At 37.5% G+C, this 27,023-nt stretch overlaps 1 protein-coding gene across 1 annotated transcript in view; it reads right to left on the reverse strand.

Moving 5' to 3' along the window:
• Window positions 1-1,276: 1,276 nt before the first annotated feature.
• Window positions 1,277-27,023, reverse strand: part of pld5 (phospholipase D family member 5) — a 31,653-nt gene continuing 5,906 nt past the window's right edge. Inside the window, exons 6-10 of the mRNA XM_037473273.2 lie at window positions 3,799-3,996; window positions 2,971-3,122; window positions 2,654-2,819; window positions 2,399-2,489; window positions 1,277-2,091 (exon numbers count right to left, since the gene is read on the reverse strand). Coding sequence (XP_037329170.2) covers window positions 1,832-2,091; window positions 2,399-2,489; window positions 2,654-2,819; window positions 2,971-3,122; window positions 3,799-3,996 — 867 coding nt within the window. The 3' untranslated portion in view covers window positions 1,277-1,831. The remainder of the gene's footprint in view (window positions 2,092-2,398; window positions 2,490-2,653; window positions 2,820-2,970; window positions 3,123-3,798; window positions 3,997-27,023) is intronic.

Below are 27,023 nucleotides of genomic sequence, written 5' to 3' on the forward strand. Positions count from 1 at the left end.
AACCCCCCCCCCCCATCGGAAGCAGCCTTCCTTTCGAAAGACAACGGCGCACCGTTGTTGCTCAGGTAACGTGAAAACCTTTTTACTAATATCGTTATTAGAGCACACGTGGGATGAATTGGTTGAGTTCGGGGAGAACGTTCCGCACAATGAAAGTCATGAACTCAATCTGGCCCATGAATGTGATGTGAATCCCCCCTCCAAAAAAACTCAAACCCATCATGCTGCCAGAGCTAGAAGCTCGTGACCGAGCTGCGGCGCCGCCATGCGTCAAAGACTGGAAGCACAACTAAACCTCGCGTTCTGTATCTTTCATTTACCTCAAGAGGATGTTGTTTTTACATCATAAATATTGTAGAACATTTCTTCAGATAAATTATAATCTGTAAAATGGTCAAATCTCTTAAACATCATTCCTACAATAAATCCTACTTTTATGATGTCTAGCAGTGTTTTTTGTGTTGTTGAATTCCATTGCTTCGTACAGAGGGCTGAATTATTTAGAAAACAAAAATAAAAATACAAAAAATAAAAATGTAAGTGTTATTTAATTGTGGTTCTAAATGGCAGTCCCTTACTCATAAGCCAACATTTCAAACATTGACTATGTTTTGTTCTTGTTACATTTACACATATGCCAGATTACCAATATTTTCCGTCAGTAAACAAAAAGATAAACAACACATAGTCCACTTGAATTGGTTTGCCACTTTATCTAACATAACATTACCTCAAATTCCTCCATCTGAGATTTAAATGCTAAACTTTGTGCAGATGCTGTGAACTATGACGAACACCTTTAGCTGACAAACCAGGTTATGTTTTACTGTAAATCATCAGGTTTTGGAGTTTGTCTGCCTGCCAGTGGCCAAATCCAGTTTATGCAGTTTGACTGAGTTCATCGCTGTGCTATTACACAAAACTTCAAATCAAACTGAAGTCACACTTTGCACTCAATAGTGTAAGATAGCGTTTTCCTAGACATTCTGGAGACGTTCTGTAAGCTTTGGAATAATTAATTCACACAACCTGCACAACTCACACATCACCAGGGACTTTGAAATAAGGATAATATGAACAATGGCCGTGTAGCACTTTATAATTAGATGCTAATTACATTCTGTACACCAGAAAACTTGGCCATGATCATTTTATAATGATCTGCTGAGAAGGAGAGGACCTTGTTTTGAGGGAATTTGTATGTAAATGTCAACCCCTCTATGCTGGGAAGAAAGGCGATATTGAAATAAACACAACAACAATTAGTAAACAGGTACTTTTTATTAGGTCAGATGAACACTTTAAATGAGATCTGTAAAACTACTGCATAGGCCTAAGTGCTATTCATTTATAGCATTCAAGTCCTGAATGCTATGCAAAACAAGTATTAAAAAGTCTCTAAAATCCAAATTAAAACTAGATCATCATTCAATACTAAATGATTTGTTTCGGTGAGTTTGATGGGGTCTGTTTATGCCTTTAAATACGATTCGCATAAAGCATATTCATTTTATAATCAGCATATTGCTTGGAATAGTTTAAAGATTAGATTTAAATATTGCTTTCAATACTCATGCAGCAAAGCATGCTCATATAACAGTTTACATTTAATGAAGTAGTTAGATAGTGATACTGTAACTTGCAACTGTATAGAGTGAAATTATGACCTCAAATATTGTCTTTGTTGATTGCAAATTAATCTAATAAAATAATCTAACAAAAGAAATGTCAAGTCTAATAATGTACACATTCTTATATTGTGTACATGTGTTGAAAAATTGTAGAATATTCAGCCTAATCATGTTTAAGTATATAGAAAAACATTCTGTGCTTATAAAGATAAAGGGTCATTCTGCTCGTTTTCCTCCTTTGTCTGAGAATTTATTTTCACTCGATGGAGGTTTTTATTTTTGCCCTGATGATGATCTTTGTGTCCCTGAAGACTCTTAACGTAACGTGACCTCCAGTCTCTCTCAAAAGCAGCCTTGAAGTGTTCCAGGACCCCCAAACCTTTAAGGCTATTTTTCATGTTAACTACCAGCCCAACTCCCGTGTTGATGGCAAAATCACTCCCGACCCAGTCGTGGTTACCTGTGGAGAGACAGAAGACCTTAGATAGTGTCTTTGTGTATTGTCTCAACAAATGTTCCACTACTGTGCTTTTCCTCTTGCAAGAATTGTAAAGATAGAGCTTGCTGTTTAAAAAAATATCATTCTTTTACTTGCTGGCAGTTGGATTAGTTATTTGGCAAGAGAGAGAATAACTGTTAAAATAGTATTGGGTATAAAAACAAGATATTGTGAAATATGAAAGCACGTAGGCGCACATAAAACAACGACAGAAAAAACATTTGAATGAAAAAATGAATTGGTTGCAAACATAGTGCACATTGCTTACCAATATAGACCGCATTGTCGGTCACCATGTACTTGTTGTGGTTGAGTCCATGTTGAATGTCATCGTCTTTCTCCTTGCGGCTAAAAAACCTCTGAAAAAAATGCATTCATCGTGATCAGTGTGTAAAGCACCCACACTTATTCTAAATACTATATGCAAGGATAAAGAATCAAGAACAAGTCCAGAAGTTCACTGCCAACACTAAACCACAGATTTCATAAAACAAATTGGAAGGAACCATGTGAATTTACGCACCACCTCTAACGAACAGTTGTGCAGCTGCATGCAGAGCGACTTGAGGGAGGTGACAAAGTTAAAGGTGAGGGGGTGAGTCTTCCTCCAGAAACTTATCAGCAGGCGAACTCTCACTCCTCTAAGTACCACCGCCTCCGTGATCATCTCATCAATGGGCGACCAGTACCTATTGGTGCAGCCGTTGTAATTAGACGATTAGTTTTACAATGTAAAGGCACCGATACAAACGATATGTTCCTCAATTTCATTTTCAATATTAAATCTGAAGACCCACACAAATCCAGTTTAGAAGACATTAGATCTGTCTTACAGAATACCTTGTGACTGACGTTCCTCTGAAACTCCTGCTCAACAGAGGGAGGTAGTCCGTCACAGATATGAAGATGAACGTCGTTGCGCTCTGGATGACTTGATATATGGCATCTACATCTCTGGTGCGATCTTTAGCGCAGAAGAGTTCAGGGGAGGTCTGCAGACAGGATACATCATTCAGACATGTTTAGTATTGAATGTGTGTGTGTGTGTGTGTGTGTGTGCTGCTCTCCATTAAATGTTGTGCAGTGCTGTGGCAAATAATTCCACCCTTGAGGGACAACATTGTCTGAAATATGATTGACTTTCAAACTAAGTTTGTCCAAACCTCATTTATACTCCACAAAAAAATGTTACACTTAAAAAGAACAACACAATTAGGAATTTACTTTTCCAAAAGGTCTGACATAGTAAAGGGCAAGAACAAGGCAAGAAGCAACAGCAGGTTGGGTTTGGGAGCAGCTTGGTTCCAAAAGTTACTACAGGATGACAAATGACATAAACGCCACTGATACACCACTTGTCGCTTTGAGGGTAACAAGATTCATTACTGTCAAATTAGGCTGAGGTACTGAGCTATTCAGAATCAAGATGCTCCTCAGCGTGATATTAATGTGATTAATCACAGCTGCCTGATATCAGTTGGTAATGAAACTTTTACAAAGACATTCACCATCTAATCCAGGGTCAGGTTATTGGTGCCTTAGGAGGAATATAAAACAGTTGAATCATTTACTACAAATGGGGCCTTTGGTTTTTGAATTTTGTGTCGAGTCACTTTATGCGTTAACGTGAAGCGATAAATAAGGAGGCACTGCGACGTCGTTCCTCACAGACACATAAGCAGTGGCCTCTGAGTTGTTGAGCTGTAGCTCCAGGGCGGCATCCTTCCCGTACAGGGCCGTAACTCTCTTTGACCAGATAGAGGGGATGTAGTCCCTCTCGTGGAGCTGCCAGTAGAACGAAAAGACTCGGTGGAGGTCCAGAGCCAGACAGCTGCAGTTATACACCACCACCCCCAGTTCCTTCCTCTGTTGGGAGTCCAAAAGAAGGGCACAAGAACAGGTAAGGGTTGTAAGTGTGTTCATTAGACATATGCTTTAGCAATGTGACAGAAGAAATTAGAGGCAGATGAAAAGGAAAAAGTGATGCTGTTTTTTTAAGGGATAATAGTTACAGTACGTGAGGCGATTGGTATTTGATTATATTATAATTAGGGCTGTCAAATGATTAAAACATGTAATCAAATTTATCAGAATTTTCAGTGGATTAATCAGGATTAATCACTATTTAGTTGGAATGCTTCAAGCATTCCAAGTATTGTTCTTCTAATCTTTATTCCGCCTTATTCTACTATTTCTTCCGCCGCACCTTTCAACTCCTTCACACTTTCAGCTATTAAGACCATTCAAATATTAAAATGTTCAGCTCATTCAGGGGAGGGGTGCTATGACTTTTCAGCTTTTTAGCTCTTATAATTGAATTAATATAAATTAATATCTTCAACCTTTTTAACATGGTTTCCTAATGGATTAAATTTTCAAATCCTTTCAAAACTTCTTCAACTTTCAACTTTTTCAGCTTTTCCAATCTTTCAGCTAGAGACACCATTTAAACTTTAAAATGTTGACACAAGTCTTAACAATTTTATAAAAAAAACAGCTTGTTGATATCTATTATAGTTTTTTCATAAACACTAATTATGTTTCATTAGTTTTGGGGTTTCTTTCGAATTTAGAGTGGAGTTTTCCGGATTGTCCCGCGATTTAGAGTGAGCGCCGTGTGAGGATTCAGTAAAAAAAAAAGAGGCACTTTTATCTTTACGGCCACAATATTCACTTTTCAGCCTTCATTTAAAAAGAAAACATTAGCCGTGCTTGTGCTGGTTGGACTCGTATAAGTTTGGAATGTCAGAGTTATTTACTTTTTGCGTGAGGAGCCTGATTGTGAGACAAAGTCTGCCCCGAGCCCCATACGCTTCCATACAAATCTGCCAACATTTAAAAAAAAAAAAACACAGCCGGTACACTTTTTGTAAACGGCTGTTTGAGCAGTTTTAAAACACATAGAGACATACAAACTACACTCAAACGTTCGGTAGAGTCTTGTGTCTCTCAAAATGTCATTATTTTTTGGCTACTCCAAATAGTTTTGCTCCAGGAAGCATTTGTTTGAGGTGTGGATTTTGTCTAAATCTCTTCACTCTCTTCGCCGTGAGCTAATTAGCGATCAGCTGTTGATCTATGGCCATAAAGACGTAGCTCAGGGACGTGCAGGTTTAACCGTGGTTAGATAACGGTACGTGTGGACGTGCGTGTCGTGAGTTGGGACGGAGACCCGGGATGAGCAGACCGTAAGTAATGTGGAGGCTGGACCGTAAGATATTTGAGACATGTGAGAGCCATAAGTACTAGATTGCTAGCTAGCTAAACTGCTAACGAGGCTACTCCCCGCTGGAGACTTAAACCGTGGTTGTGACGTTGTTCCTTCGGTGTTGTCATTAAGCTGCAGGCACGTGAGTTTATTTTTTTACGCGAGTGATACTATTAATAACCTTTTCGCGGACCGCAAGAAGGTCCGTAGGTTAATAAGCACGTCAAAAGTTACGGGGAGTGGCGTGACGTTGTTCCTTCGGTGATTGAACTGCAGATACGTGAGTTTGTTTTCTTACGCGAATGACAGGAGATCGTTTGGTCTTTATTTTACGCAACAAAGCGTCAACTTAATATACTATTAATAACCTTCATCGGACCGCAAGAAGGTCCGTCAGTTAATAAGCACGTCAAAAGTTACGGTGGACCAGCCGGGGTTAGGGGGGAGGAGGGGGTCCGCTGGTGGGCGAAACTGCGCACTGAGGAGTGAACAATTGTAATCGAGATGGGGGCTGTAGTATTTGTGTGTGTCCACTAACATTTAATTGTCCAAGTGAAACACGTAGTACTTGTATTAGTCATTGGCGCTGTATGCGTCCATGTTTATTTCACAAAACCGCGCATCTTTATGACATCATCAAGACATGACGGTTAACTTATCCGGAAGTATCCAGGAGCGTTTTTGATGGCACCGCCACGAAGCTTTCAGTAATTTCTACACTATTTGCAAACTTTTGAGGCACTCACCAACCATGCAAAATGTTTTTATATTTTATTTTGACTTGTTGCCAGGATCTTCTCCTGTCTTGTTTATTCTGTGCACATGGGCAGGTGCCACTGTGTATGGTAGGTTGTGTCATCAGTGTATTAATGGGTGAGAGATGTCATCTAGTATTAAAGCGCTTTGAGTTGTCAGAAGACTAGCAAAGCGGTGTACAAGTTCATTAAGTTTGAATGAAAAAGATTCAGCAATGTTTAGAAGTAATTTAAGCTTTTATTAGTTCTGTATTTTGTCAAATTCATAGAAGCTTCCCCCATTTCTGTTTTTTCCAATTCTTTCAAGTTCGTTTCAGCTTTTCTCATTTCTGTATTTTTAGCAATTTTTAAATGTATTTCAGCCTTTTTTATTTCAGCAATGTTTAGAATAATTTCAGCTTTTATTATTTCTGTGATATCAAATTCATAGAAGCTTCTCCCATTTCTGTTTTTTTGATATTCTTTCAAGTTCATTTCAGCTTTTCTCATTTATGTATTTCAGCTTTTTCTATTCTTTCAGCAATGTTTAGAATAATTTCAGCTTGTTGCATTTTAAGCAACTTTTTGAAATTAATTCCAGCTTTTATTATTTCTGTGATTTCAAATTCATAGAAGCTTCTCCCATTTCAGTTTTTTTGCAATTGTTTCAAGTTCATTTCAGCTTTACTCATTTCTGTATTTTCAGCCATTTTAAAATGTATTTCAGCTTTTTCTATTCTTTCAGCAATATTTAGAATAATTTCAGCTTGTTTCATTTCTGTACTTTAAGCAACTTTTTGAAATTAACTTCAGCTTTTTGCATTCCAACGCATTTTCAGCAGGAAATGCATTTTCTAGTTGCAATTACACCTTAATCCTAACCATTTATTAGTTGGAATGCTTCAAGCATTCCAAGTATTGTTCTTCTAATCTTTATTCCGCCTTATTCATCTTCTTCATATTATTAGTTGGAATGCTTCAAGCATTCCAAGTATTGTTCTTCTAATCTTTATTAGTTGGAATGCTTCAAGCATTCCAAGTATTGTTCTTCTAATCTTTATTCCGCCTTATTCTACTATTTCTTCCGCCGCACCTTTCAACTCCTTCACACTTTCAGCTATTAAGACCATTCAAATATTAAAATGTTCAGCTCATTCAGGGGAGGGGTGCTATGACTTTTCAGCTTTTTAGCTCTTATAATTGAATTAATATAAATTAATATCTTCAACCTTTTTAACATGGTTTCCTAATGGATTAAATTTTCAAATCCTTTCAAAACTTCTTCAACTTTCAACTTTTTCAGCTTTTCCAATCTTTCAGCTAGAGACACCATTTAAACTTTAAAATGTTGACACAAGTCTTAACAATTTTATAAAAAAAACAGCTTGTTGATATCTATTATAGTTTTTTCATAAACACTAATTATGTTTCATTAGTTTTGGGGTTTCTTTCGAATTTAGAGTGGAGTTTTCCGGATTGTCCCGCGATTTAGAGTGAGCGCCGTGTGAGGATTCAGTAAAAAAAAAAGAGGCACTTTTATCTTTACGGCCACAATATTCACTTTTCAGCCTTCATTTAAAAAGAAAACATTAGCCGTGCTTGTGCTGGTTGGACTCGTATAAGTTTGGAATGTCAGAGTTATTTACTTTTTGCGTGAGGAGCCTGATTGTGAGACAAAGTCTGCCCCGAGCCCCATACGCTTCCATACAAATCTGCCAACATTTAAAAAAAAAAAAACACAGCCGGTACACTTTTTGTAAACGGCTGTTTGAGCAGTTTTAAAACACATAGAGACATACAAACTACACTCAAACGTTCGGTAGAGTCTTGTGTCTCTCAAAATGTCATTATTTTTTGGCTACTCCAAATAGTTTTGCTCCAGGAAGCATTTGTTTGAGGTGTGGATTTTGTCTAAATCTCTTCACTCTCTTCGCCGTGAGCTAATTAGCGATCAGCTGTTGATCTATGGCCATAAAGACGTAGCTCAGGGACGTGCAGGTTTAACCGTGGTTAGATAACGGTACGTGTGGACGTGCGTGTCGTGAGTTGGGACGGAGACCCGGGATGAGCAGACCGTAAGTAATGTGGAGGCTGGACCGTAAGATATTTGAGACATGTGAGAGCCATAAGTACTAGATTGCTAGCTAGCTAAACTGCTAACGAGGCTACTCCCCGCTGGAGACTTAAACCGTGGTTGTGACGTTGTTCCTTCGGTGTTGTCATTAAGCTGCAGGCACGTGAGTTTATTTTTTTACGCGAGTGATACTATTAATAACCTTTTCGCGGACCGCAAGAAGGTCCGTAGGTTAATAAGCACGTCAAAAGTTACGGGGAGTGGCGTGACGTTGTTCCTTCGGTGATTGAACTGCAGATACGTGAGTTTGTTTTCTTACGCGAATGACAGGAGATCGTTTGGTCTTTATTTTACGCAACAAAGCGTCAACTTAATATACTATTAATAACCTTCATCGGACCGCAAGAAGGTCCGTCAGTTAATAAGCACGTCAAAAGTTACGGTGGACCAGCCGGGGTTAGGGGGGAGGAGGGGGTCCGCTGGTGGGCGAAACTGCGCACTGAGGAGTGAACAATTGTAATCGAGATGGGGGCTGTAGTATTTGTGTGTGTCCACTAACATTTAATTGTCCAAGTGAAACACGTAGTACTTGTATTAGTCATTGGCGCTGTATGCGTCCATGTTTATTTCACAAAACCGCGCATCTTTATGACATCATCAAGACATGACGGTTAACTTATCCGGAAGTATCCAGGAGCGTTTTTGATGGCACCGCCACGAAGCTTTCAGTAATTTCTACACTATTTGCAAACTTTTGAGGCACTCACCAACCATGCAAAATGTTTTTATATTTTATTTTGACTTGTTGCCAGGATCTTCTCCTGTCTTGTTTATTCTGTGCACATGGGCAGGTGCCACTGTGTATGGTAGGTTGTGTCATCAGTGTATTAATGGGTGAGAGATGTCATCTAGTATTAAAGCGCTTTGAGTTGTCAGAAGACTAGCAAAGCGGTGTACAAGTTCATTAAGTTTGAATGAAAAAGATTCAGCAATGTTTAGAAGTAATTTAAGCTTTTATTAGTTCTGTATTTTGTCAAATTCATAGAAGCTTCCCCCATTTCTGTTTTTTCCAATTCTTTCAAGTTCGTTTCAGCTTTTCTCATTTCTGTATTTTTAGCAATTTTTAAATGTATTTCAGCCTTTTTTATTTCAGCAATGTTTAGAATAATTTCAGCTTTTATTATTTCTGTGATATCAAATTCATAGAAGCTTCTCCCATTTCTGTTTTTTTGATATTCTTTCAAGTTCATTTCAGCTTTTCTCATTTATGTATTTCAGCTTTTTCTATTCTTTCAGCAATGTTTAGAATAATTTCAGCTTGTTGCATTTTAAGCAACTTTTTGAAATTAATTCCAGCTTTTATTATTTCTGTGATTTCAAATTCATAGAAGCTTCTCCCATTTCAGTTTTTTTGCAATTGTTTCAAGTTCATTTCAGCTTTACTCATTTCTGTATTTTCAGCCATTTTAAAATGTATTTCAGCTTTTTCTATTCTTTCAGCAATATTTAGAATAATTTCAGCTTGTTTCATTTCTGTACTTTAAGCAACTTTTTGAAATTAACTTCAGCTTTTTGCATTCCAACGCATTTTCAGCAGGAAATGCATTTTCTAGTTATTCTTCTATTTCTTCCGCCGCACCTTTCAACTCCTTCACACTTTCAGCTATTAAGACCATTCAAATATTAAAATGTTCAGCTCATTCAGGGGAGGGGTGCTATGACTTTTCAGCTTTTTAGCTCTTATAATTGAATTAATATAAATTAATATCTTCAACCTTTTTAACATGGTTTCCTAATGGATTAAATTTTCAAATCCTTTCAAAACTTCTTCAACTTTCAACTTTTTCAGCTTTTCCAATCTTTCAGCTAGAGACACCATTTAAACTTTAAAATGTTGCCACAAGTCTTAACAATTTCATTAAAAAAACAGCTTGTTGATATCTATTATAGTTTTTTCATAATCACTAATTATGTTTCAGTAGTTTTGGGGTTTCTTTAGAATTTAGAGTGGAGTTTTCCGGATTGTCCCGCGATTTAGAGTGAGCGCCGTGTCAGGATTCAGTAAAAAAAAAAGAGGCACTTTTATCTTTACGGCCACAATATTCACTTTTCAGCCTTCATTTAAAAAGAAAACATTAGCCGTGCTTGTGCTGGTTGGACTCGTATAAGTTTGGAATCTCAGAGTTATTTACTTTTTGCGTGAGGAGCCTGATTGTGAGACAAAGTCTGCCCCGAGCCCCATAAGCTTCCATACAAATCTGGCGACATTTAAAAAAAAAAAAACACAGCCGGTACACTTTTTGTAAACGGCTGTTTGAGCCGTTTTAAAACACATAGAGACATAAAAACTACACTCATGCGTTTGGTAGGGTCTTGGGTCTCTCAAAATGTCATAATTTTTTGGCTACCCCATATAGTTTTGCTCCTAGAAGCATTTGTTTGAGGTGTGGATTTTGTCTAAATCTCTTCACTCTCTTCGCCGTGAGCTAATTAGCGACCAGCTGTTGATCGATGCCCATAAAGACGTAGCTCAGGGACGTGCAGGTTTAACCGTGGTTAGATAACGGTACGTATGGACGTGCGTGTCGTGAGTTGGGACGGAGACCCGGGATGAGCAGACCGTAAGTAATGTGGAGGCTGGACCGTAAGATATTTGAGACATGTGAGAGCCATAAGTACTAGAGTGCTAGCTAGCTATACTGCTAACGAGGCTACTCCCCGCTGGAGACTTAAACCGTGGGTGTGACGTTGTTCCTTCGGTGTTGTCATTAAGCTGCAGGCACGTGAGTTTATTTTCTTACGCGAGTGATACTATTAATAACCTTTTCGCGGACCGCAAGAAGGTCGTAGGTTAATAAGCACGTCAAAAGTTACGGGGAGTGGCGTGACGTTGTTCCTTCGTGGATTGAGCTGCAGATACGTGAGTTTGTTTTCTTACGCGAATGACAGGAGATCGTTTGGTCTTTATTTTACGCAACAAAGCGTCAACTTAATATACTATTAATAACCTTCATCGGACCGCAAGAAGGTCCGTCAGTTAATAAGCACGTCAAAAGTTACGGTGGACCAGCCGGGGTTAGGGGGGAGGAGGGGGTCCGCTGGTGGGCGAAACTGCGCACTGAGGAGTGAACAATTGTAATCGAGATGGGGGCTGTAGTATTTGTGTGTGTCCACTAACATGTAATTGTCCAAGTGAAACACGTAGTACTTGTATTAGTCATTGGCGCTGTAAGCGTCCATGTTTATTTCACAAAACCGCGCATCTTTATGACATCATCAAGACATGACGGTTAACTTATCCGGAAGTATCCAGGAGCGTTTTTGATGGCACCGCCACGAAGCTTTCAGTAATTTCTACACTATTTGCAAACTTTTGAGGCACTCACCAACCATGCAAAATGTTTTTATATTTTATTTTGACTTGTTGCCAGGATCTTCTCCTGTCTTGTTTATTCTGTGCACATGGGCAGGTGCCACTGTGTATGGTAGGTTGTGTCATCAGTGTATTAATGGGTGAGAAATGTCATCTAGTATTAAAGCGCTTTGAGTTGTCAGAAGACTAGCAAAGCGGTGTACAAGTTCATTAAGTTTGAATGAAAAAGATTCAGCAATGTTTAGAAGTAATTTAAGCTTTTATTAGTTCTGTATTTTGTCAAATTCATAGAAGCTTCTCCCATTTCAGTTTTTTTGCAATTGTTTCAAGTTCGTTTCAGCTTTTCTCATTTCTGTATTTTCAGCAATTTTTAAATGTATTTCAGCCTTTTTTATTTCAGCAATGTTTAGAATAATTTCAGCTTTTATTATTTCTGTGATATCAAATTCATAGAAGCTTCTCCCATTTCTGTTTTTTTGATATTCTTTCAAGTTCATTTCAGCTTTTCTCATTTATGTATTTCAGCTTTTTCTATTCTTTCAGCAATGTTTAGAATAATTTCAGCTTGTTGCATTTTAAGCAACTTTTTGAAATTAATTCCAGCTTTTATTATTTCTGTGATTTCAAATTCATAGAAGCTTCTCCCATTTCAGTTTTTTTGCAATTGTTTCAAGTTCATTTCAGCTTTACTCATTTCTGTATTTTCAGCCATTTTAAAATGTATTTCAGCTTTTTCTATTCTTTCAGCAATATTTAGAATAATTTCAGCTTGTTTCATTTCTGTACTTTAAGCAACTTCTTGAAATTAACTTCAGCTTTTTGCATTCCAACGCATTTTCAGCAGGAAATGCATTTTCTAGTTCTTTCTGAAATGCATACCAAAGATAAATAACAGGACACAGATACATAATTATCATTATTATTAGTTGGAATGCTTCAAGCATTCCAAGTATTGTTCTTCTAATCTTTATTAGTTGGAATGCTTCAAGCATTCCAAGTATTGTTCTTCTAATCTTTATTCCGCCTTATTCATCTTCTTCATATTATTATTAGTTGGAATGCTTCAAGCATTCCAAGTATTGTTCTTCTAATCTTTATTCCGCCTTATTCTACTATTTCTTCCGCCGCACCTTTCAACTCCTTCACACTTTCAGCTATTAAGACCATTCAAATATTAAAATGTTCAGCTCATTCAGGGGAGGGGTGCTATGACTTTTCAGCTTTTTAGCTCTTATAATTGAATTAATATAAATTAATATCTTCAACCTTTTTAACATGGTTTCCTAATGGATTAAATTTTCAAATCCTTTCAAAACTTCTTCAACTTTCAACTTTTTCAGCTTTTCCAATCTTTCAGCTAGAGACACCATTTAAACTTTAAAATGTTGACACAAGTCTTAACAATTTTATAAAAAAAACAGCTTGTTGATATCTATTATAGTTTTTTCATAAACACTAATTATGTTTCATTAGTTTTGGGGTTTCTTTCGAATTTAGAGTGGAGTTTTCCGGATTGTCCCGCGATTTAGAGTGAGCGCCGTGTGAGGATTCAGTAAAAAAAAAAAGAGGCACTTTTATCTTTACGGCCACAATATTCACTTTTCAGCCTTCATTTAAAAAGAAAACATTAGCCGTGCTTGTGCTGGTTGGACTCGTATAAGTTTGGAATGTCAGAGTTATTTACTTTTTGCGTGAGGAGCCTGATTGTGAGACAAAGTCTGCCCCGAGCCCCATACGCTTCCATACAAATCTGCCAACATTTAAAAAAAAAAAAACACAGCCGGTACACTTTTTGTAAACGGCTGTTTGAGCAGTTTTAAAACACATAGAGACATACAAACTACACTCAAACGTTCGGTAGAGTCTTGTGTCTCTCAAAATGTCATTATTTTTTGGCTACTCCAAATAGTTTTGCTCCAGGAAGCATTTGTTTGAGGTGTGGGTTTTCTGTAAATCACTGCCTGTCTGTGAGCAGCTTCTCCGTCGCCATGGATACTCCACTCTGTCAGTTGGTCTCACCCAGCTGAACCATAACGGCTGATTAGTGTCGTCACGTGACACAGCTATTCTTTCAACCAGGGTTCGTACAGTCATGGAAAAAAATAACAATACGGACATGTTTCTTTATATACAGCCCCTGAGATTACTTTGGGATGTCAATCTGAAGTTCCACACCCAATAGCGCCCCTGAACTTGGCCATAGGTCCGGCCAATCATTGACCAGGAAGTTGTGTGCAGGCGAACGGAGAGAGCGGAGGGGGCGGGACGAGGGAGAGACTAAGAGCGATGAGCAATGGCGGATACGATGGCAGATGCGTCTGCTAATCGCAAGTTTAGCTTCAAGTTAAGTTCAGGGTCCGTGTCGAGGAAGAATGACATGGACGTGCGTGTCGTGAGTGAGGACGGTGACCCGGGATGAGCAGACCGTAAGTAATGTGGAGGCAGGACGGTTAGATATTTGGGACATGGGAGAGCGATAAGTACTAGCTAGCTATACTGCTAACGAGGCTACTCCCCGTCTGCTGGGGTGTGACGTTGTTCCTTCGGTGTTGTCATTAAGCTGCAGGCACGTGAGTTTATTTTCTTACGCGAGTGATACTATTAATAACCTTTTCACGGATCGCAAGAAGGTCCGTAGGTTAATAAGCACGTCAAAAGTTACGGGGGAGGGGCGTGACGTTGTTCGGTGACTGAGCTGCAGGCACGTGAGTTTATTTTCGCAGTGTGATACTATTAATAAACTTTTCGCGGACCGCAAGAAGGTCCGTCGGTTAATAAGCACGTCGAAAGTTACGGGGGACCCCGGACGAGCGGACCGTAAGTAATGTGGAGGCAGGACGGTTAGGTATTTCAAACATGGGAGAGAGATGAGCGCTAGCTAGCTAAACTGCTAACGAGGCTACTCCCCGTATGCTGGACTTAAACCGGGGGCGTGACGTTCCTTCGGTGTTGTTATTAAGCTGCTGGCGGAGCCCGGGAAGTACACCTGTGATTGAGGAAGCGCAACGGTAGGATGTTAGCCGCTAGTTAAGTGTTTAGCTGACTTTAGGAACTTTATTAGCTCGTCTCCAACGCTGAAGGCTTCACCGCGCCAGCGAATAACGACGGCCAGCCGCCTCACCTCTACAGCCCGGGATGTGCCAGCAGCACGCATGCTTTCTCTCCCTCCCTCTCCCACGCCACTACACCCGACGTGAGTAATATCCTGCCACACGTGAATCCACCTTGTCCACGAACAGCAACGTGATCAGCTGATCGTGGCTCCTTTTTTTACGTCTACGTTATGGGTAGTTTTGAATGCTGTGATTACATGTTTGCTGCATTCAGTGTTACAGTACAGTGTTAAGCTTGGCCTGTCGTTTACTGCATCTATGGCTATATGTTGCTAATGACATTACCACGCAGTGGAATGAATGTACGTTGTTACGGGGAATTTATTTGTTTTGTTCTGGTTACTGAGCCCCCTTCAGTTAGAATAACTCCCCCTTGAGTAAGACTGGTGTTTCCCTGTTAAAGCATGGTCATGAACAAGGGGAAATGTTTCAGTATGAAATAATTGTTCTAAACTCCAATTAAATCATACATTGAATATAACTTTCTATATGGTTGGTTCGACCTGCTACATAACTATACTATAACGAGTCTTCATACGTTTTAATGTGGTGTCAGAGACTGATGTTGTTCACCGGTTACGTCTGTTTGAGGACAGAGTTTAGATTTTAACTAGTACTAAACCGTATATTACTACAGAGAATGTATTTTTTAATTCTCAGCTTTTCCTATTTCTATTATTTCAGCAACGTTTAAATTAATTTCAGCTTTTATTTCTGTGTTTTCAAATTCATAGAAGCTTCTCCCATTTTTGTTTTTTTGCAATTGTTTCAAGTTGATTTCAGCTTTTCTCATTTCTGTATTTTCAGCCATTTTTAAATGTATTTCAGCTTTTTCCATTCTTTCAGCAATGTTAAGAATAATTTCAGCTTGTTTCATTTCTGTACTTTAAGCAACTTTTTGAAATTAATTTCAGCTTTCTGCATTCCAACGCATTTTCAGCAGGAAATGCATTTTCTAGTTCTTCTATTTCTTCCGCCGCACCTTTCAACTCCTTCACACTTTCAGCTATTCAGACCATTCAAATTTTAAAATGTTCAGCTCCTTCAGGAGAGGGGGGCTATGACTTTTCAGCTTTTTAGCTTTTATAATTGAATTAATATAAATTAAAAACATCAACCTTTTTTAACATGGTTTCCAATGGATTAAATTTTCAAATCCTCTTAAAACTTCTTCAACTTTCAACTTTTTCAGCTTTTCCAATCTTTCAGCTAGAGACACCATTTAAACTTTAAAATGTTGACACAAGTCTTAACAATTTCCTAAAAAAAACAGCTTGTTGATATCTATTATAGTTTTTTCATAACCACTCATTATGTTTCACTAGTTTTGGGGTCCTTTTCGAATTTAGAGTGAGCGCTAGAGTGCGGGCAAAGTCGGAAGACAAGAGAGGGTCCATGTTTTGTAAACTGTTGGTAGAGCAGTTTTAAAAGACATAAAGACATAAAAACTACACTCAAACGTTCGGTAGAGTCTTGTGTCGCTCAAAATGTAATTATTTTTTGGCTACTCCAAATAGTTTTGCTCCAGGAAGCATTTGTTTGAGGTGTGGGTTCTCGGTAACTGTCTGTGAGCTAAGTGCACCTTGCTCCGTTGCCGCGCCAACGAGCTGGGCCTCTTTCTGTGACTCACAGCTGATCCTAATTAGCTGATTAGTGCAGCCTGACATGACCTCCTTCTCTCCACCTTCTCTCATCATTTCAAACCCCCATGGAGGGAGTTCTTACTGTAATGTTTGATGAGGCCTATTAAATAATATATACTGTCTCTCAACCCCCCCACCCACTCCCCCAATACCATCATTTCAAAATAAAAGCTGCAATGATTATGTTATTTAAACATGAAGCTTAGGATTCAGCTGTTTCGTTGAATACTTATTGCGCTTTCAAATAGTACTACAACCACTACTAATATTTCTAGTACTTCTAGTAGTACTTCTAGTATTTAAACTGGTATTATTACTAAAATACTTTTACTACTAGTATTTCAACCCAATGGAGGGAATTCTTACTGTAATGTTTGATGAGGCCTATTAAATAATATATACTGTCTCTCAACCCCCCCACCCACTCACCCAATACCATCTTTTCAAAATAAAAGCTGCAATGATTATGTTATTTAAACATGAAGCTTAGGATTCAGCTGTTTCGTTGAATACTTATTGCGCTTTCAAATAGTACTACAACCACTACTAATATTTCTAGTACTTCTAGTAGTACTTCTAGTATTTAAACTGGTATTATTACTAAAATACTTTTACTACTAGTATTTCAACCCAATGGAGGGAATTCTTACTGTAATGTTTGATGAGGCCTATTAAATAATATATACTGTCTCTCAACCCCCCACCCCGCCACCCACTCACCCAATACCATCATTTCAAAATAAAAAGCTGCAGTGATTATGTTATTTAAACATAAAGCTTAGGATTCAGCTGTTTCGTTGAATACTTATTGCGCTTTCAAATAGTACTACAACCACTACTAGAATGTCTAGTACTTCTAGTAGTACTTCTAGTATTTCAACTGGTATTATTACTAAAATACTTTTACTACTAGTATTTCAACCCAATGGAGGGAATTCTTACTGTAATGTTTGATGAGGCCTATTAAATAATATATACTGTCTCTCAACCCCTGCACCTACTCACCCACTCCCCCAATACCATCATTTCAAAATAAAAGCTGCAATGATTATCTAATTTAGCCATGAAGCTTAGGATGAAGCTGTTTTGTTAAATACGTATTGCTCTTTCAAATAGTACTACAACCACTACTAGAATGTCTAGTACTTCTAGTAGTACTTCTAGTATTTCAACTGGTATTATTACTAAAATACTTTTACTACTAGTATTTCAACCCAATGGAGGGAATTCTTACTGTAATGTTTGATGAGGCCTATTAAATAATATATACTGTCTCTCAACCCCTGCACCTACTCACCCACTCCCCCAATACCATCATTTCAAAATAAAAGCTGCAATGATTATCTAATTTAGCCATGAAGCTTAGGATGAAGCTGTTTTGTTAAATACGTATTGCTCTTTCAAATAGTACTACAACCACTACTAGAATGTCTAGTACTTCTAGTAGTACTTCTAGTATTTCAACTGGTATTATTACTAAAATACTTTTACTACTAGTATTTCAACCCAATGGAGGGAATTCTTACTGTAATGTTTGATGAGGCCTATTAAATAATATATACTGTCTCTCAACCCCTGCACCTACTCACCCACTCCCCCAATACCATCATTTCAAAATAAAAGCTGCAATGATTATCTAATTTAGCCATGAAGCTTAGGATGAAGCTGTTTTGTTAAATACGTATTGCTCTTTCAAATAGTACTACAACCACTACTAATATTTCTAGTACTTCTAGTATTTCAACTGGTAGTATTACTAAAATGACTTTTACTACTACTAATATTACTAGTACTACTAGTATTTCAACCCCAATGGTGGGAATTCTTACTGTAATGTTTGATGAGGCCCATCAATTAATAACTTTAGTTTTCTTAGCTTAGGGCGACTGTGGGTGAGTGGGGAGCGCGGGCGGCCGTCCTCCAATCAGAGGGTTGGCGGTCTGATCCCAGGCCTGGCTAACCTGTATGTCACTGTGTCCTTGGGCAAGACACTTGATCCCAGCATTGTTCCTCTAGCTGTGACTACACTGTGTGAATGTTAGTTACTGGTTGGGCAGGTGCCACTGTGTATGGTAGGTCCTGTCATTGGTGTGTGAATGGGTGAATGATGTTATGTAGTGTTAAGGTGCTTTGAGTGGTCAGAAGACTAGAAGAGCGCTGTACAAATCTATTTTACCAAGTCCATTTGGTTTGAATAACAAACAGTCTGTCTCTCAAACCCCCCCACCCAATTCCATTATTTCAAAATAAAAGCCTCAATGATTATCTGTACCTCAACAATGGGTACACCACAATTGCTTTCAAATACTAGTGAAACTAGTACTTACTTCTTCTACTGCTGCTAGTACCACTAGTACCACAGTTACAAAAAATGTATTTTTTAATTCTCAGCTTTTCCTATTTCTATTATTTCAGCTTTTATTATTTGTGTTTTCAAATTCATAGAAGCTTCTCCAATTTCTTTTTTTGCAATTCTTTCAAGTTCATTTCAGCTTTTCTCATTTCTGTAATTTCAGCAATTTTAAATGTATTTCAGCCTTTTCTATTTCAGCAATGTTTAGAAAATTTCTGTATTTTCAGCCATTTTTAAATGTATTTCAGCTTGTTTCAATTCGGTACTTTAAGCGACTTTTTCAAATTATTTTCAGCCTGCATTCCAACGCATTTTCAGCAGGAAATGCATTTTCTAGTTAGTTGGAATGCTTCAAGCATTCCAAGTATTGTTCTTCTAATCTTTATTCCGCCTTATTCTACTATTTCTTCCGCCGCACCTTTCAACTCCTTCACACTTTCAGCTATTAAGACCATTCAAATATTAAAATGTTCAGCTCATTCAGGGGAGGGGTGCTATGACTTTTCAGCTTTTTAGCTCTTATAATTGAATTAATATAAATTAATATCTTCAACCTTTTTAACATGGTTTCCTAATGGATTAAATTTTCAAATCCTTTCAAAACTTCTTCAACTTTCAACTTTTTCAGCTTTTCCAATCTTTCAGCTAGAGACACCATTTAAACTTTAAAATGTTGACACAAGTCTTAACAATTTTATTAAAAAAACAGCTTGTTGATATCTATTATACTTTTTTCATAACCACTAATTATGTTTCAGTAGTTTTGGGGTTTCTTTCGAATTTAGAGTGGAGTTTTCCGGATGGTCCCGCGATTTAGAGTGAGCGCCTTGTCAGGATTCAGTAAAAAAAAAAGAGGCACTTTTATCTTTACGGCCACAATATTCACTTTTCAGCCTTCATTTAAAAAGAAAACATTAGCCGTGCTTGTGCTGGTTGGACTCGTATAAGTTTGAAATCTCAGAGTCATTTACTTTTTGCGTGAGGAGCCCGATTGTGAGACAAAGTCTGCCCCGAGCCCCATAAGCTTCCATACAAATCTGCCGACATTTAAAAAAAAAAAACACAGCCGGTACACTTTTTGTAAACGGCTGTTTGAGCAGTTTTAAAACACACAGAGACATAAAAACTACACTCATGCGTTTGATAGGGTCTTGGGTCTCTCAAAATGTCATTATTTTTTGGCTACCCCATATAGTTTTGCTCCAGGAAGCATTTGTTTGAGGTGTGGATTTTGTCTAAATCTCTTCACTCTCTTCGCCGTGAGCTAATTAGCGACCAGCTGTTGATCTATGGCCATAAAGACGTAGCTCAGGGACGTGCAGGTTTTACCGTGGTTAGATAACGGTACGTATGGACGTGCAGGTTTAACCGTGGTTAGATAACGGTACGTATGGACGTGCGTGTCGTGAGTTGGGACGGAGACCCGGGATGAGCAGACCGTAAGTAATGTGGAGGCTGGACCGTAAGATATTTGAGACATGTGAGAGCCATAAGTACTAGATTGCTAGCTAGCTATACTGCTAACAAGGCTACTCCCCGCTGGAGACATAAACCGTGGGTGTGACGTTGTTCATTCGGTGTTGTCATTAAGCTGCAGGCACGTGAGTTTATTTTCTTACGCGAGTGATACTATTAATAACCTTTTCGCGGACCGCAAGAAGGTCCGTAGGTTAATAAGCACGTCAAAAGTTACGGGGAGTGGCGTGACGTTGTTCCTTCGGGGATTGAGCTGCAGATACGTGAGTTTGTTTTCTTACGCGAATGACAGGAGATCGTTTGGTCTTTATTTTACACAACAGAGCGTCAACTTAATATACTATTAATAACCTTCATCGGACCGCAAGAAGGTCCGTCAGTTAATAAGCACGTCAAAAGTTACGGTGGACCAGCCGGGGTTAGGGGGGAGGAGGGGGTTCGCTGGTGGGCGAAACTGCGCACTGAGGAGTGAACAATTGTAATCGAGATGGGGGCTGTAGTATTTGTGTGTGTGTCCACTAACATTTAATTGTCCAAGTGAAACACGTAGTACTTGTATTAGTCATTGGCGCTGTATGCGTCCATGTTTATTTCACAAAACCGCGCATCTTTATGACATCATCAAGACATGACGGTTAACTTATCCGGAAGTATCCAGGGGCGTTTCTGATGGGACCGCCACGAAGCTTTCAGTAATTTCTACACTATTTGCAAACTTTTGAGGCACTCACCAACCATGCAAAATGTTTTTATATTTTATTTTGACTTGTTGCCAGGATCTTCTCCTGTCTTGTTTATTCTGTGCACATGGGCAGGTGCCACTGTGTATGGTAGGTTGTGTCATCAGTGTATTAATTAGTGAGAGATGTCATCTAGTATTAAAGCTCTTTGAGTTGTCAGAAGACTAGCAAAGCGGTGTACAAGTTCATTAAGTTTGAATGAAAAAGATTCAGCAATGTTTAGAAGTAATTTAAGCTTTTATTAGTTCTGTATTTTGTCAAATTCATAGAAGCTTCCCCCATTTCTGTTTTTTCCAATTCTTTCAAGTTCGTTTCAGCTTTTCTCATTTCTGTATTTTTAGCAATTTTTAAATGTATTTCAGCCTTTTTTATTTCAGCAATGTTTAGAATAATTTCAGCTTTTATTATTTCTGTGATATCAAATTCATAGAAGCTTCTCCCATTTCTGTTTTTTTGATATTCTTTCAAGTTAATTTCAGCTTTTCTCATTCATGTATTTCAGCTTTTTCTATTCTTTCAGCAATGTTTAAAATAATTTCAGCTTGTTGCATTTTAAGCAACTTTTTGAAATTAATTCCAGCTTTTATTATTTCTGTGATTTCAAATTCATAGAAGCTTCTCCCATTTCAGTTTTTTTGCAATTGTTTCAAGTTCATTTCAGCTTTACTCATTTCTGTATTTTCAGCCATTTTAAAATGTATTTCAGCTTTTTCTATTCTTTCAGCAATATTTAGAATAATTTCAGCTTGTTTCATTTCTGTACTTTAAGCAACTTTTTGAAATTAACTTCAGCTTTTTGCATTCCAACGCATTTTCAGCAGGAAATGCATTTTCTAGTTTTTATTTTTATTTTTATTATTCTATTTCTTCCGCCGCACCTTTCAACTCCTTCACACTTTCAGCTATTAAGACCATTCAAATATTAAAATGTTCAGCTCCTTCAGGAGAGGGGTGCTATGACTTTTCAGCTTTTTAGCTCTTATAATTGAATTAATATAAATTAAAAACATCAACCTTTTTAACATGGTTTCCAATGGAATAAATTTTCAAATCCTCTCAAAACTTGTTCAACTTTCAACTTTTTCAGCTCTTCCAATCTTTCAGCTAGAGACACCATTTAAACTTTAAAATGGTGACACAAGTCTTAACAATTATATTAAAAAAACAGCTTGTTGATATCTATTATAGTTTTTTCATAATCACTAATTATGTTTGACTAGTTTTGGGGTCCTTTTTGAATTTAGAGTGGGCGCTTGAGTGCAGACAAAGTCGGAAGACAAGAGAGGGTCCATGTTTTGTAAACTGCTGGTAGAGCAGTTTTAAAACACATAGAGACATAAAAACTACACTCAAACGTTCGGTAGAGTCTTGTGTCTCTCAAAATGTCATTATTTTTTGGCTACTCCAAATAGTTTTGCTCCAGGAAGCATTTGTTTGAGGTGTGGGTTCTCAGTAACTGTCTGTGAGCTAAGTGCAGCTGCTCCGTTGCCGCGACAACGAGCTGGGGCTCTTTCTGTGACTCACAGCTGATCCTTATTAGCTGATTAGTGCAGCCTGACATGACCTCCTTCTCTCCACCTTCTCTCATCATTTCAAACCGCCATGAAGGGGATTCTTACTGTAATGTTTGGTGAGGCCTATTAAATAATATATACTGTCTCTCAACCCCCCCCACCCCCCCACCCACTCACCCAATACCATCATTTCAAAATAAAAGCTGCAATGATTATGTTATTTAAACATGAAGCTTAGGATAAAGCTGTTTTGTTGAATACGTATTGCTTATTCAAATAGTACTACAACCACTACTAATATTTCTAGTACTTCTAGTAGTACTTCTAGTATTTCAACTGGTATTATTAGTAAAATGACTTTTACTACTACTAATATTACTAGTACTAGTATTTCAACCCCAATGGAGGGATTTCTTCCTGTAATGTTTGAGGCCCATCAATTATAAACTTTAGTTTTATTAGCTTAGTGCGACTGTGGGTGAGTGGGCAGCGCGGCCGTCCTCCAATCAGAGGGTTGGCGGTCTGATCCCAGGCCCGGCTAACCTGCATGTCAATGTGTCCTTGGGCAAGACGCTTAATCCCAGGATTGTTCCTCTAGCTGTGACTACAGTGTGTGTGAATGTTAGTTACTGGTTGGGCAGGTGCCACTGTGTATGGTAGGTCCTGTCATTGGTGTGTGAATGGGTGAATGATGTTATGTAGTGTTAAGGTGCTTTGAGTGGTCAGAAGACTAGAAGAGCGCTGTACAACTCTATTTTACCAAGTCCATTTGCTTTAAATAACAAACATTCTGTCTCCCAAACCCCCCCCACCCAATTCCATTATTTCAAAATAAAAGCCTCAATGATTATCTGTACCTCTACAATAAGTACAGCACAATTGCTTTCAAATACTAGTGAAACTAGTACTTACTTCTTCTACTGCTGCTAGTACCACTAGTACCATTATTTCAAAATAAAAGCCTCAATGATTATCTGTACCTCAACAATAGGTACACCACAATTGCTTTCAAATACTAGTGAAACTAGTACTTACTTCTTCTACTGCTGCTAGTACCACTAGTACAACTATAGTACTAAACCTTATATTACTACAAAAAATGTATTTTTTAATTCTCAGCTTTTATTATTTCTGTGTTTTCAAATTCATAGAAGCTTCTCCCATTTCTGTTTTTTTTTTGCAATTCTTTCAAGTTCATTTCAGCTTTTCTCATTTCTGTATTTTTAGCAATTTTTAAATGTATTTCAGCCTTTTCTATTTCAGCAATGTTTAGAATAATTTCAGCATGTTGCATTTTAAGCAACTTTTTGAAATTAATTTCAGCTTTTATTATTTCTGTGATTTCAAATTCATAGAAGCTTCTCCCATTTCAGTTTTTTTGCAATTCTTTCAAGTTCATTTCAGCTTTTCTCATTTCTGTATTTTCAGCCATTTTTAAATGTATTTCAGCTTTTTCTATTCTTTCAGCAATGTTTAGAATAATTTCAGCTTGTTTCATTTCTGTACTTTAAGCAACTTTTTGAAATTAATTTCAGCTTTTTGCATTCCAACGCATTTTCAGCAGGAAATGCATTTTCTAGTTCCGCCTTATTCATCTTCTTCATATTATTCTATTTCTTCCGCCGCACCTTTCAACTCCTTCACACTTTCAGCTATTAAGACCATTCAAATATTAAAATGTTCAGCTCATTCAGGGGAGGGGTGCTATGACTTTTCAGCTTTTTAGCTCTTATAATTGAATTAATATAAATTAATATCTTCAACCTTTTTAACATGGTTTCCTAATGGATTAAATTTTCAAATCCTTTCAAAACTTCTTCAACTTTCAACTTTTTCAGCTTTTCCAATCTTTCAGCTAGAGACACCATTTAAACTTTAAAATGTTGACACAAGTCTTAACAATTTTATTAAAAAAACAGCTTGTTGATATCTATTATACTTTTTTCATAATCACTAATTATGTTTCATTAGTTTTGGGGTTCTTTTTGAATTTACAGTGCGCGCTAGAGTGAGGAGAAAGTCAGACAACAAAAGAAGGTCCATGTTTTGTAAACTGCTGGTAGAGCAGTTTTAAAACACATAGAGACATAAAAACTACACTCAAACGTTCGGTAGAGTCTTGTGTCTCTCAAAATGTCATTATTTTTTGGCTACTCCAAATAGTTTTGCTCCAGGAAGCATTTGTTTGAGGTGTGGGTTCTCAGTAACTCTCTGTGAGCTAAGTGCACCTTGCTCCGTTGCCGCGCCAACGAGCTGGGGCTCTTTCTGTGACTCACAGCTGATCCTCATTAGCTGATTAGTGCAGCCTGACATGACCTCCTTCTCTCCACCTTCTCTCATCATTTCAAAGCAACCCCCATGGAGGGAGTTCTTAATGTAATGTTTGATGAGGCCTATTAATATATTCTGTCTCTCAACCCCTCCACCCCCCCACCCACTCACCCAATACCATCATTTCAAAATAAAAGCTGCAATGATTATGTTATTTAAACATAAAGCTTAGGATTCAGCTGTTTCGTTGAATACTTATTGCGCTTTCAAATAGTACTACAACCACTACTAAAATGTCTAGTACTTCTAGTAGTACTTCTAGTATTTCAACTGGTATTATTACTAAAATACTTTTACTACTAGTATTTCAACCCAATGGAGGGAATTCTTACTGTAATGTTTGATGAGGCCTTCTAATATATTCTGTCTCTCAACCTCCCCACCCCCCCACCCACTCACCCAATACCATCATTTCAAAATAAAAGCTGCAATGATTATGTTATTTAAACATGAGGCTTAGGATTCAGCTGTTTTGTTAAATACTTATTGGGCTTTCAAATAGTACTACAACCACTACTAATATTTCTAGTACTTCTAGTAGTACTTCTAGTATTTCAACTGGTATTATTACTAAATGACTTTTACTACTACTAATATTACTAGTACTACTAGTATTTCAACCCAATGGAGGGAATTCTTACTGTAATGTTTGATGAGGCCTATTAAATAATATATACTGTCTCTCAACCCCCCACCCCCCACCCACTCCCCCAATGCCATCATTTCAAAATAAAAGCTGCAATGATTATGTTATTTAAACATGAAGCTTAGGATTCAGCTGTTTCGTTGAATACTTATTGCGCTTTCAAATAGTACTACAACCACTACTAATATTTCTAGTACTTCTAGTAGTACTTCTAGTATTTCAACTGGTATTATTACTAAATGACTTTTACTACTACTAATATTACTAGTACTACTAGTATTTCAACCCAATGGAGGGAATTCTTACTGTAATGTTTGATGAGGCCTATTAAATAATATATACTGTCTCTCAACCCCCCCACCCAATACCATCATTTCAAAATAAATGCTGCAATGATTATCTGTAATTTAGCCATGAAGCTTAGGATAAAGCTGTTTTGTTAAATACGTATTGCTCTTTCAAATAGTACTACAACCACTACTAATATTTCTAGTACTTCTAGTATTTCAACTGGTATTATTACTAAAATGACTTTTACTACTACTAATATTACTAGTACTACTAGTATTTCAACCCCAATGGAGGGAATTCTTACTGTAATGTTTGAGGCCCATCAATAACTTTTTAGTTTTCTTAGCTTAGGGCGACTGTGGGTCAGTGGGGAGCCCGGCCGTCCTCCAATCAGAGGGTTGGCGGTCTGATCCCAGGCCCGGCTAACTTGCATGTCAATGTGTCCTTGGGCAAGACACTTATTCCCAGCAGTGTTCCTCTAGCTGGGACTACAGTGTGTGTGAATGTTAGTTACTGGTTGGGCAGGTGCCAATGTGTATGGTAGGTCCTGTCATTGGTGTGTGAATGGGTGAATGATGTTATGTAGTGTTAAGGTGCTTTGAGTGGTCAGAAAACTAGAAGAGCGCTGTACAAATCTATTTTACCAAGTCCATTTGCTTTGAATAACAAACATTCTGTCTCCCAAACCACCCCCACCCAATTCCATTATTTCAAAATAAAAGCCTCAATGATTATCTGTACCTCAACAATAGGTACACCACAATTGCTTTCAAAAACTAGTGAAACTAGAACTTACTTCTACTGCTGCTAGTACCACTAGTACCACAATTACAACTATAGTACTAAACCTTATATTACTACAAAAAAATGTATTGTTTAATTCTCAGCTTTTCCTATTTCGATTATTTCTGTGATTTCAAATTCATAGAAGCTTCTCCCATTTCAGTTTTTTTGCAATTGTTTCAAGTTCATTTCAGCTTTTCTCATTTCTGTATTTTCAGCCATTTTTAAATGTATTTCAGCTTTTTCTATTCTTTCAGCAATGTTTAGAAGTAATTTAAGCTTTTATTAGTTCTGTATTTTGTCAAATTCATAGAAGCTTCCCCCATTTCTGTTTTTTCCAATTCTTTCAAGTTCATTTCAGCTTTTCTCATTTCTGTATTTTCAGCAATTTTTAAATGTATTTCACCTTTTTCTATTTCAGCAATGTTTAGAATAATTTCAGCATGTTGCATTTTAAGCAACTTTTTGAAATTAATTTCAGCTTTTACTATTTCTGTGATTTCAAATTCATAGAAGCTTCTCCCATTTCAGTTTTTTTGCAATTGTTTCAAGTTCATTTCAACTTTTCTCATTTCTGTATTTTCAGCCATTTTTAAATGTATTTCAGCTTTTTC

Source organism: Pungitius pungitius, chromosome 9 (assembly GCF_949316345.1).
Source record: "Pungitius pungitius chromosome 9, fPunPun2.1, whole genome shotgun sequence".
In the NCBI taxonomy this organism is placed as follows: Eukaryota; Metazoa; Chordata; class Actinopteri; order Perciformes; family Gasterosteidae; genus Pungitius; species Pungitius pungitius.